A 13,024-nucleotide genomic window follows, 5' to 3' on the forward strand; every position below is an offset into this window, starting at 1 on the left:
ATTAACGGTTGCTTGTAGTTTGAATCTTTTAAAATATTCTAAACATATATTACAAATTATATATATAGTTTTATTTTATTTTTATCCTCGTAATCCTCTTATTTGCCTGTTCGCGCTTAGAACTAATTATGGATAGGATAGTTAAGAAAAAAAGAAGAAGAAAAACTAGTCCAAAATATTGTGGGAAAGAAGCTCTGAATCTGGCAAATCCAGCAGAAGAGATAAGAAAGAGAAAAGGACGAAGAATTAATTAAAGAACGAAGAGCATTTAAAAATAAAAATAAATAGCTGAAGTTGACTGACCAAGTCAAGCTCCTCAGAATATCATTATACCATTGAAGAAAAAAAAAAAGAGGACACAATTCATATTTTGCTGCTACCTTAAAAAACCCAAACCCGTCTTGCTTCTTTCTTGGTCTTCTTCTCTCCGGTGTGTACATAAGGCCATGAAGAATCTTCTCACGTTCAATCGAAACAACAGCTTCTGCGCAGGTCAGTTCAGCTCCACACTCTATAATTTTCAGCTTATAAATCTTTTCAACAAATCAAATTTTCGCTCTTCGCATACTTTCTTGTAAATGAAAACAGTAACGAAACTTCAAGGCTTTTTCTCCTTTCTCACCACTTCAAGATCCATGAATCTAAAGACACTCCATATTCTTTTCAACAGCGTATCTGCATATCTATTTTTTTTTTTCTTTTTCATTTTTCCTTCAAATTGAAATAAGAAATTTCTTGGACTGTTGCTCTTTTTTCTCCTTTTGGTCAACCGTCAGACTGTCTTCAATGGAAAATGATAAATTTCGATCCAAGGAGGAAAAAAAAGAGAAAAATTAGGTGGAAAATCATAAGAAAGAGAAAAAAAAATGTATTATATGAGAAAATTAGATATGCACGTAGAATAGACACTTAGAGAGAGAGAGAATATATATATATATATATATATATATATATATATATATATATATATATATATATATATAATTGAAATTATAAAAATTGTTAATTAAGAAATGCCATTTACACCTTCAAATTCATTACATTGTAAGCATTGGTTTCTGGCATTGATTTGCACTCGCATATTCTTCTAAAGGCGATTAGTGTATTGCGAATTATGAAATTCTTCTCCTTTGATTAGGTCAAGATGTTAGGTCACATGCTTGGGTTTGGTAATGGTTTTTTAGTGTATTTGTCAGTGTTGCCATTGTTTATGCTCAATACCGGGTGATGCATTCCTAACGTATATTGAACTGATCATATATTTATGTTTCTATAAAGTATTGTTCCTAATCAAGAGTTCAGAATTATAAGCCCAGAGTCAAATTCATGAAATGAACCAATTTAAAACCCATATTACCTATTCCGTTCCTGAATTGTTTGTCCTTAATTTATTTAATCATCCCTTGTACAATAATTGACAGAAATCCACGATGGCTAAACCAAATAAACACACATTCATATAATGGTAGGAATTTATGATGAGCTGGAAATCATACACGGATAAATAATAATTATATAGAAGAATCCATAAAGTTTTGGTGTGCTTTATATTTTATATGACTTGTTCACGTTTCGTTAATGTTGAATTTTTTCGGTGTCTCTCTTAAAAAAAATCTTAATAGTGGTGTCAGAAGGTGAAGATTTATCTTAGTGATGACTTAATAAATATGATATGAAATATATGAATAATCTAAAGTTTAAGGACTTCCAGTATAAAAAATCTTCCATTTTAAAACCAAAAAAATGTGCCCCGTTGGAGAACGACGCTATACAAAAAAATGGTTACCAGATATCGTGCATAGTCACTACTAAAATATCCAAGCTTGAGATGGGTTGTTCTAATATATGTACTCAAGCTCGATAGAATGAAATATTGCATATTAGTTGAAACTGTTATGCATCTGGACTTATATATGCAAAATACTCGACCGTCACAGTATGACGAAGCTCCCCAACAATTTTCTCAGTAAAGAATGACCCCGGAAATTGATCCCGTTTTCAGCTATGGAAAGTTTTTCTTCGTTAAATATGATCCTTCGTTTGTATACTGAACGCGTTACACAAATAAAGTCTCGCAGTTTCTCAACAGTGTTATCAACACATTCGTAAGAAATACTGCAAATTACTGGTCCTTGATATTGTACACGCTTTTGTGGAAAATCGCTTCATCCACTCGCATGTCGCGTTCCCAACTACTCCGTACTACTCTTAGTTATTATGTGTATGAATCTTTAATGAAGTATCATAACAATGACACTACACACTTTTTTTTTTTCAGCGTATATCAGTTTTTCTAGTCAGTCATTTTCCTTCATGCAGCCACGAGTCGAATTATATATACTGCGCCAAAAATAACTGGGATAAATTTCTTTAATCTGATACTCATATCTTACCATCCCAAAACGCGTTCAGCAATGCGTGTCTGCAATACAAGGAGAGGTAGAGAAGAGAGAAGGAAGCGTAACAAGCATTAAAAAATAAAAGAAAAACACTTTCGAGGAAATATCTTGCGAACATTTCCTCGAACCTTCGTATGGAAAATCGTTGGAGCTTTCATGTATAATCCTTGCTATTTTAAATTTAACCCATACCGAACTCGGGAGTCACTGAAAAGATTATCTTTAGTGATTGAGTAGCTGATTTGATTGTTGATTTTTGCTTCTTTGTCTTGAAACTGATGGAACCAAAAAGACAAACCCAGCAAGAGGAGGAAAAAAGGGGTGATCAAGAGCGGAGTCGTGAGAATTCACGAGTATCTGAAACATGGCGGTAATATCTCAACTAATTAATGTGAATTTTTTTAAAGAATTCTGCAACATTAATTAAAAATTCCTTTGCGTGATGTTTTATCGTTGTTGATAGTTACAGTTACTTTATTCATCTGCAGCATCGTTAGAAGTTTTAGGTATCTGCGTCTCAATTTGAATGAACTGCAGCCCTACTTGGTAGATTCAGTTCGAAATATGGTAAGAATCTTATGACTTTTGTAAGGGTATGGTGTGTTATTAACGATAACTGTCATTGATTCATGTCGTTATTCCTTTACCAGATACGACAGGAGTTGGAACTCCAACTAGCAACAAGGTTTGTTTCTCTTTTGTCTTGATATTATATCAAAACAAAAGAAACATTTATTTGGGTGCTTTAATTATTATTGTTGCTCACAGTTATCTAAGTCATGCTGAAACGACTTTCAAATTTGTTGCAGACCAAATAGTATTCAGACTGAAATATCTGGAGCCCGCAGATTGTTGAAGCTGGTTTTTAGGAATAAATTACCTGATACAATTTATACCCTCTCCAAATTGAAAGATAGAGACAACAATCCTCTTGAGGTGTTTCTTCTCGATATTGAATCTAATTCTATAGTCTGTGATGAGAATGATCCACTGTCTTCGATCAAGGTTAAGATTTGCGTTCTTGATGGTGAGTTTGGCTCAGATGGCGATGAAAATTGGAGCAAAGATGAATTCAACTCCAAAATCTTACGTCAAAGAGCGAATAAAGGGCAGTTACTGAAAGGAGATACGGTTATTGCGCTTAAAAATGGAATAGGTTTTATCCCAACTGGATTATCATTCACTGACAACTCATGTTGGATAAGAACACGACGTTTCATATTAGGAGCGAAGGTTGCGAAATCAAATTTGAATGACGCAATAATCATCAGGGAAGGTATAAGTAAACCTTTTACAGTCAAGGACTACAGAGGTGAGTGTAAGTATTCACCCTTCTGTCACTTCTTTCGTTCTTTACTTTTTCTGCAAAATTCTAGCTTTTAGATTATACTCATTCACTAGGGTTTAAATATTCATTAATGATAGTAATTTTCCTGTTGTTATCACATTAACATTCATTTTCTTATATTACTGTTTTATTTAAATTGTTAAAATCCAGTCCTTAAAAATCAGTTTCGAAATCCAATCTAAATTATAAGCGGATCTTGTGTAATCCCAGATTAACTTCGAATTTATTCACTGTAAATATTATTCATGTTTAAGATATAATTCGGGCGACTCACACGTGGTTTGGTCATTGCAGTGAACAAGGGAAAGGATCCAACCCTCAGTGATGAAATATGGCATTTGAAACATATATCAAAAAAGGGGAAAATTTATGAGGAGCTTGCTAAGGACGGGATACTCACTGTTGGGGATCTGTTGAAGGAGCATGAAACCAATCCATCATCTTTGGAACAGGTATCAAGGGAGAAAACACTTTTAGGAGAGAAAAGTTAAAATAATAAGATAATATATTGTATGGTGAAATTAGTTTAAATAAATTAAAAAATGGTGTGCAAAGTTTCATCTGATGAATCTTTTGTTGTGCAAGCGTAGAAACTTGGCAAGATTTCCAAAAGGAAACGGGAAGAAATTTTTAAGCAGGCTAAGAAAGCAAAGCATGCTGAAACTGGTGTTGCTGAAACCGTAATATTTGACAGACCAAACTATCTATCAGAGAATAATACTCTCAACTCCGATCAGAGGGTACATATCTGCATATTTCTTATTCTTTCTCTTTCTTTTTGTGGTTATCATCAATTATTTTCTCTATCACTCAAAAGGGTATACAACTTTTTTTGTCTCTCTGTCCGTCATTTGCCTTCTTTTTCTTCGCATACTTTCTAGTTTTTGTCTTTGAATCGGACAATGGTTGGTCCCACACTTCCACGTATAACTGTTTAAACAATCTCTTTTCTATATAATAAATATTTAATTCCTATTGTTTCATCTCTTGATTCTTATGTATATATATTATCATAACAAACCTAGCAGTGTATACCTCTTAATCCAATGATCTTCTCTCACTGGCAGCAAGCATGTCAAAGTTCGAGGGGTCTGATGCAGATTGAGGTGATAAATGGTATCATCACGCATCTGTTAATTTTGTCTTTGGCTTTCATCAACAATTTAAAAGGGGAAAGTGTTTTACTTTAATATATTTATTTTTCATTTCAGAAGAAAGTCCTTGTCTAAGGGATCCAGAAGACTGGTCAGCATTTTGTGATGAATTATTTACAGAATGATGAAGTTGAAAGTAGCTCTTTGCTCCCTCCATGTAATGATGAAGAGAAGCTGTAAGAAACTTGTAAGAAACTGTGCTTTGTATGCGTCAAACAAAGGGAAAGGCAAGATGATGTTAAGTGCTTCAAACTGCTCACATTGCATGCAGCTAATATACGGCCAAAACTCGCCGCCAGTGTTGACTATAACTATTTCAAAGACAAAACTCAATTATAGTATATGTAATTTGTTGATTCATTCATTTGATTTCTAATTATTATGGTTGTAATAATTGGCCTGGTTAATTCTTTCCGGCAATAATTGCCTGCAAATACCGAAGCTGGAATTTAATGGTTCCACTTTAATATAAGTTGTGTTTATTTTAATGAAATAATTAAGTTTTTTAAAGAATTTAAATTTTTTTTATAATGAAATGTTTTGTTTAGAAAAAAAAATTAAAAAGTATTTCAAATGCAAACATTATTTTGAAGTATTTTAATTTGTTAAATTAGTAGAAATTCAAATACCTTCAAAATAGGCGGAATTTGAAATTCTTCTTACTCAACCTCATATTTTAGACTCTCAGGTAGAGTTGTCAATTTGGTCTAGTCTATAGGTGGACTTGACGAGCCAGAAGGGCCGGACGGACCGAGCTGGCTCGACGACACAAACAGATCGAGTAAGCCCGATGACCCAAATAGGTTAGACTGGTCCGACGACCCAAACAGGTCGGGCGAGCTCGACAATGCACAAAATTCAGTCGGGCCAATCACCCAAACGAGCCAAGAGGGTTTGACAACTCATATGTGTGGGCGGGGCCAATGACCCAAACGGGCTCGACTATCCAAACGGGTCGGACAAGCTCGACGACCTATATGGGCCCTATCGGTCCGCCAATCCGACAAGCCTAAACGACTCGACAACCTAGACGAGACCGACCTACCCGACGTCCTAGACGGGCCCATCGACTTGAAGACTCGAGCAATACTGATCGGCTGACGACCCAGCCAGGTTGGCCGGCCCAACCACACAGACTGGCTGAATAGAACCGTTTCTAAATTTATCATGAACTCAAAACATAATTAAGCCTAAAATAAATATTGTTAAAATAAATTTTTTTCTCACAAGAAATTCAATTGTTTTATCCAAACAAGAAATTGAGATGTAAGGTATTTTAATTTCTTTATCCAAACAAGTTATTTAGAAAATGAAAAGAAAAATTAATTGCAAGCGATTCAAATACAAGTCATTTCAATCTCTCAGTATTGTTGAAATGTTTCATCCAAACACAAGGTAGAAAGTTTTATTATTAATATGGAGTATTTTAAGATTGAGATATCGTTAGGATACTTATTTTCTGTTGATGTCCACTTAGATTTTATTTTTTTCGTATTAATAGAAGTTAATTTTTCATTTGAGTTGTTACAATATATTTTTGTTTAGATTAATACTATTTCTTTCACGATATTGGTTAAAATTTCATCGATGAAATATATTTTTTTATGCTCAACACATATATTATTTTTTGTCAATATTTTGTTAATTTCTTTTTCTAAAGTTAATTGAAGTTTTTTTTTACAATAGTTTAGGATTTAATTTTTTCACTACTGTCAACTGAATAAATCTTCAATCCATATTTATCGATAAAGAAATAGTTGGTAAAACAACCCAAATCATAAATATCACACAAATAAACTTATTGGGGTCACACTAAATGATTGTATTCAATATTAACTAAAAACAGTATTGATTAACATCACCTGAAAAAAAATTGCAAAAAAAGAAATCTTGATGAATACAATTAATTATAACATTTATTTAATATTGATATATTTTGTAAACTTAGTAATGAATGAAATATTTTATCCAAAAAAGGAAAAGTAAAATTTATTAAAATTGATACATTCAAAACATATAAAAATTGAAATACTTTTAAATTGATTTCTATTGTATTAGAATCATTTTGTAAGGTTTTAATTTATTTTCTGTGCCTCCCAGTGTACCATATCACTTCTAAATCATTTTTTTTACAAGTTTTACTCCAAGTCAAGAATTTTATAAAAGATACACTATCTAATAGGTTTTATTTAATAGTTTACATAGTTGGCAGCAGTGGCGGAACTTGGACAAAAAAATATAAGGAAAGTCAAATAGATTTGTTATATATAATTTTTTTTAGTTAAAAAAAAGCTCTTTATCTTTTCTCTTCATTTCCTCTGCTTAAAATAAACACACATAATCATGAATACCATTTTAGATAAGTCATTTGTACCTTATCAATTTGATTTTGTGGTATTATCAAATTTGAGGCAATTTTTATCGCGTTATAATTAATTTTTAAATTCATTATATTATAACTCTAAGAACTTTAGATATTTGTTTTTTATTGTCTTGAATTATTGTTTCTCGTGAAATTTCTCAAGTTTAGTTAATGTAAATGCATTTTTTTCATCTTTATCACAAACCTACCTCTTTAAAAAAAAAGAATCAATTTTTTTTTTATCATAATCTTTCTAATATAAATTTATCATCTCTCGCCTATCTGAAAAAAAAAATTTATATTCACAAATCACAATTATCACAATGCAAAACATAACAAAACTCATACCACTTTAATTAAATAAGCAACACCTTATGAATTCAAAACTTTACCAAAAAATTACCATAGGCAGCAAAAAAACACAAAATCCCTAAATTTCACAATTAAGGATTATAATAATATGGGAAAAATTATAATTAGGGTTCATACCATTTTCATAAAAGAATTCCTAAAATCATAATTAGGGTTTTATTAATTTGGGATAAACATACTAAAAAGAATCATAAATTTAATATACATAAATCATGATAAAATACTAACTTGATTTGAGAGATCATGTAATAATGTATACTTCAATCTCAATTTATGTGTTTTCCAACCTCTATTTTCCAATCTATCTCTTTGTATTGATTCCTAATAATTTACATAGTGAAAAAATTTTATAACAAGAAAAAAAAATCTAATATCTTTTATAAATCAATATCTCCATTAAATTTTTTTATTATAATTTTTTATAATATAAATAATATATAAATATAATTTAAAAAATATATAAATATATATAAAAAAAATTCAAAAAAAAAAATTTGGGAACCACGACTACCCTGTCACCACATAGGTCCGCCCCAGGTTGGCAGAAAGATTTGTTTCCAAGACATGAATATACATTATAATATTAATTTTCATGATATGTCAGCATAGTTCAATTGAAAGGTTTTATATAACTCAAACCTTAAACTTATGAGCATGAATATAATTCATCCAATAGAGATATCCTAAGAAACCTAGTTATACGTGTATCTAAACCCTAAACATAGATTTAATCTATGTTTGTTTCTGTTAATTTATCGTTCGCGTGAAAAAAAAAGTGCAAATCAAATGATATTATTTTAAATATATTATTATTTTGATACCATTGGTTTTTTATTTGTTATTTATTATTATTTAACATTATCATTTGATATTATCATGTGATATTATCTATAGTAATTATTTTTTTATTTTTTCTTTTAAAAATATAAAAAATAATTTTTATTAAGATTATTTTATCTTGTATAAATAAACTGTTATATGATCGTCGTCAAAGGTGTTAAACAATTTTTATTTGAATGGATGCGGGTAGATGAAGATGGAGGCTCGTGACTCCCACGTCATTTTTGTGTTATCTCCAAGATGGTGAGTTTTGGGGGAAAGCGAGTTCGCACATGCAATTTTCTCCCTTTCACTTTCCATGTCATTGCAGAGTGTGAGTTTCAACCCAGCATTTTCAAACGTAAATTGCGCAAACATTCCCAGTCAATTTTAATTTATAATTTTTAAATCATTTTAATACTTTATTGATATATATATATATATATATATATATATATATATATATTTTTATATTATAATAAATTAAATAATTAAAATAAGAAATAAAATAAAATAATTCAAATTTTGATATTTTTGTGAAATGGTTTTGATTTATTGTTAGAAACTATAATTATTTTAATATTTTCTAAATATATTTATTTATAATTTTTTATGTCCATATAAATCAAATTACTCATTGATTGCATTTTTTTACCTTACTTTCTTTAATTTAAACAACCATGTTTCCTATTTTTTTTCTTTCTTTTTTTTATTTTCCATCATTATTCCCCAGTTTAAACTAAGCACAACTAACTATGAGTGGATCGCTCTACTTTAGTCAATTATCGCTCGATTACTTTTGTATTTGAGGGTCAATAGTGAGCAATTTTTCTTCATCATGTTGAGTGAAAAAAAAATATAGTCGAAAATAATGGGGGATTTTCATACTATGAAGAAACACTTAGATACCACTAAAAAAATTAGTTAACTATAACTATTTTTCAGAATTTTTTTAATGGAAAAACTTAATTATCTATGAAATAGGTAAGAGAATATATATTTCCCACACATATTTTATATACGAATATGCAAATGATGTCTGTCTGTCACATATCTCAGTTCAAAATAAAATATTATCATAAGCTCTCTTATATATGAAAAAAAAAATTTACTATGAATAAAATTCCCCGCTTGGTGAATTTGAAATCACAATCCAAATTTTGTAATCCAACTCTGTAACTGAACAAGTTATAAGCTTATCCTCTAACTGGACTTCGTTACAGTTAAAAACTTTTTGCCAGTACCACCAAGGATGAACTTCTTATAGAATTTGGTGGAGAAGAGTGATTTACTTCGAGAAATAAAAGAGGTAATTTTTTTTCTGTAAATACTTTATACTGAGAATGTATTCCAGACACAGAAAAATATAAATGGATAATGATAGAAAACAAAATAATAATTAGAAAAAAAACTTGAAAATGTAAATATTAAAAAATTTGAAAAACAAAAAAATTTTAGCTTCACAATTATTGCACAACGATAAAGAGTTTAAATTATTTGCTCAAAAATATTTATCAGTGATATAATAAGTTTACATAATTATTTCTTGTGTATAACGCAGAAAAGATCTGATCCAATAAGTTCCAGAGAAAATAAACCTAACATGGGGTAAAATTATAAACTAACCTAAATGAATTTTTTTTTTGTCAGATTGATTTAGTTAATGGACTAAGTGAAGCTAAGAACCCAGTTAGTTTTACTAAAATGTAATTATATTTTTATAAATTAAGATTAAAATAATTTGATTAAATATATAGATAGAATTTACATAAAGAAGTGGTGTTTGATGGAAGAAAATGATGAGTGGCAGGGTGGTGTAATTTGCGGGAATTAGGGTGTCATTTAGATGAGGGAGGGTGAAAATATCTTGTTGTTTCTTTGCCATGGCCTGGGCAGGGCGTCTCGAAGTTTCTTCCAACATATCTTTCTATCTATCTATCCCCACCAAACAAAAAGGCACCGAGGTCAGCACAAGATATTTTTTTCTCTCACTTCTCCGCCGCTGCACCACACACAACTCTCTCCTCTCTCGCTCCTTAATTTCCCCTTTTCTCCTCTTCTTTCTTTTATATCCTCGTATTATTCACATGCCCTTCACCTTCTTCTCTCTCTTCCAACCTTCATTCCTCCTCCTTTGATTCTATCTTCTTCCATTCTCATCTGCACTGCCTTCATCTTCTCTTCCGTTCGATGGATCGGGAAGGAGGATCCAACGGCGGATCTTGCTACTACTCCGTTCTCGGGATTCGTAGGGACGCCTCCTTCTCTGATATTCGCACTGCCTACCGCAAACTCGCCATGGTACAACAAAACCCCCCTCCCGCCTTTTCTTCTCTTTCTATTTTAATTCTTTTCTCAATTATCACAAATTATGTTTTTTCTTTTTTAATTTTCGGTCTCACTGCGCAGAGGTGGCACCCGGACAAGTGGACTCGGAATCCCGCAACCGCCGGAGAAGCCAAGCGGCGGTTTCAGCAAATCCAAGAAGCTTACTCAGGTCAGGTTACATCATCACCGTGGTTATTGCTTTAATTGTTGCAAAATTGATTAGTCAGTAATGATGACTTTGGATTGCCGTAACAGTTCTTTCCGATCAGTCTAAAAGATCAATGTACGATGCGGGGCTCTACGACCCTTTGGAGGAAGAAGACCAAGTCTGTATTGTTTTCTTTCATTTATCGTTTAACTTCAATTTAGCTATGCCATTTGTATGTGTATATTATTTGTTTTCAATGCGCAGGAGTTTTGTGATTTCATGCAAGAGATGATATCGATGATGAACAATGTGAAAGACGAGGTAATGATTGATTGATTGATAGAGTTGTAATGTTTTATTTTTTATTTTTTATCTTTTTGGTTTTGGAATGTCGTAGGTAATTTGTATGTTGTGGTTGAATGCGATGCAGGGGGACAGTATGGAGGACCTACAGAGGATGTTCGTGGAGATGGTGGGGGGTGATGGGATCGGCATTGACTTGAACCAGGATCAGATGGCTGGGAAGCGAGGACGAGTCAACGGATCAAGAGGCAATGCGGCCAAGCGCAGCAACTCTCGATCCTAGTGCGTCACACTCAATCCTTTCTTGTAACTTCACACACTGTTTTTTACTGAAAACTAGATCATTGAAATGAAAATCCTTACAAGGGTTAAACTTCTAGACACTTGTATCTGTGATGCCTCCTAATTTTACTTTTACATTCCATTTTATTGCGTTTTTCGGATGACACCACTGGAACATAAGCATAACACGTGTACCATTGTCGGTCTGACATAATTTTGAATTTAAGTAATGTAGAAAATGTAGAAAATGAATACAACTACTATTAATTTTTCAGACAATATGCCAAGGAGTAATGCATTTTTACTATTTTAATATACATATTACATGCTTAATTTATTCTGAAAGATAATATTGAAAAGGTAGAGTCAGGGACAAGTAATTTCCTATTTATTAAAATCATTTAGTTGGGTGTAGGAGACATCTAGTTCTTGTCCTTATGCTCTGGTGCTTAAATTTCTTTGCTTTTGAAAAAGTTGTATATGTACACATTATTCGTTTCAAACTTATCTTAATATCTTGTTGGTTTCAAACTCGTGCTTAATTTAATTCTTTAATTTAATTCTTTCAAACTTGGGAATAACTCAAGTCTTCAATCACTCTGAGACTCAACTTTAACTGAGCTAGACCTTCTTATAACTGACTTAAAATTTATGTGTATTTGTAAGCAAACATAAAATAGATTTTTTTAATCTGTAGATATTTCATTGCAAATTTACATATAAATCCTAATACTGAAATTGTTGTTTATTAGTTTTAAAAGGGTTTAGTCTAAAGAGTGTTGATGGATATTAAGTGTTATATCATACAACAGCGATTCTCTTATTTGCGTAGCATATGATTAAAGCTTTTTAAAATTTAAGAAGTTTGGTCATATCTTAGAACACTTGGAGATTTAGAAAAGTGTCTTTGGTTTCAATCAACATGAGTCTACCTTCACCAGATGGAATCATCGTGGCACTTTAATTTTTCTCGGAGAAATGCCACTATTTAATAGCAAATGTAGAAACAATTCTGACACTATCAAATTGAAGGAAACATAATTTTAACTAATTTATAGTGAAAATATAAATAGAAAAAAATATAAAGTGAAAATATAAATAAATAAAAAATGTAAACTTTGGTGAACTACGGTATTCAAACTATTATAACAATTCCAATTTATACATCAACTATGTTGTTACCAAACTTTTCTTTTCTTTCTAGCAACTTTTTCCTTATCTTGATTTTCTAAAGAGTTTATCAATTTCTTTATGTTTGTGAAAATCAACGATAGCATAATTATTCTTGAGAAAATTTTGATATTCTTATAAAGTGACAAGTATTTCATGGACAGTGATAATTTATTTTTTGATAATTTAAAATATTTTATAATAAAATATGTTGGCTCGATAAAAAGTTTAAAAAAAAATGTTAAAATTTGAGGAGAATAATAAGATTACAAAGTTTATAGAATTTCAAATTTTACATAAAAGAATATGAAAAATTATGCATTCTCACATTCATGATTT

At 31.0% G+C, this 13,024-nt stretch overlaps 2 protein-coding genes across 6 annotated transcripts; both read left to right on the forward strand.

Moving 5' to 3' along the window:
• Positions 1 to 83: 83 nt before the first annotated feature.
• On the forward strand, positions 84 to 5,373 carry LOC114177719 (calmodulin-binding protein 60 B-like). 4 transcript variants are annotated; one of them, XM_028063227.2, is made up of 9 exons: positions 84 to 492; positions 2,692 to 2,769; positions 2,888 to 2,966; positions 3,050 to 3,084; positions 3,209 to 3,717; positions 4,042 to 4,199; positions 4,338 to 4,487; positions 4,815 to 4,863; positions 4,959 to 5,373. In XM_028063227.2, the coding sequence occupies exons 3-9, from the start codon at positions 2,964 to 2,966 to the stop codon at positions 5,024 to 5,026; spliced, it is 972 nt and encodes a 323-aa protein (XP_027919028.1). In that variant the 5' UTR covers positions 84 to 492; positions 2,692 to 2,769; positions 2,888 to 2,963; the 3' UTR covers positions 5,027 to 5,373. The 4 variants fall into 4 exon arrangements, with proteins under 4 accessions (XP_027919028.1, XP_027919020.1, XP_027919011.1 ...); XM_028063219.2 differs by lacking the exon at positions 84 to 492 and having other exon boundaries at positions 1,042 to 2,769; positions 4,815 to 4,853; XM_028063210.2 differs by lacking the exon at positions 84 to 492 and having other exon boundaries at positions 1,042 to 2,769; positions 3,209 to 3,711.
• A 5,022-nt stretch (positions 5,374 to 10,395) lies between these two features.
• Positions 10,396 to 11,616, forward strand: LOC114192650 (Chaperone DnaJ-domain superfamily protein). 2 transcript variants are annotated; one of them, XM_028082462.2, is made up of 5 exons: positions 10,403 to 10,755; positions 10,864 to 10,951; positions 11,038 to 11,108; positions 11,195 to 11,251; positions 11,361 to 11,616. In XM_028082462.2, the coding sequence occupies exons 1-5, from the start codon at positions 10,645 to 10,647 to the stop codon at positions 11,514 to 11,516; spliced, it is 483 nt and encodes a 160-aa protein (XP_027938263.1). In that variant the 5' UTR covers positions 10,403 to 10,644; the 3' UTR covers positions 11,517 to 11,616. The 2 variants fall into 2 exon arrangements, with proteins under 2 accessions (XP_085530919.1, XP_027938263.1); XM_085674793.1 differs by having other exon boundaries at positions 10,396 to 10,951.
• Positions 11,617 to 13,024: the final 1,408 nt, after the last annotated feature.

Source organism: Vigna unguiculata, chromosome 1, assembly GCF_037176805.1.
Source record: "Vigna unguiculata cultivar grain cowpea cultivar isolate G323 ecotype 2 chromosome 1, ASM3717680v1, whole genome shotgun sequence".
Taxonomy (NCBI): domain Eukaryota; kingdom Viridiplantae; phylum Streptophyta; class Magnoliopsida; order Fabales; family Fabaceae; genus Vigna; species Vigna unguiculata.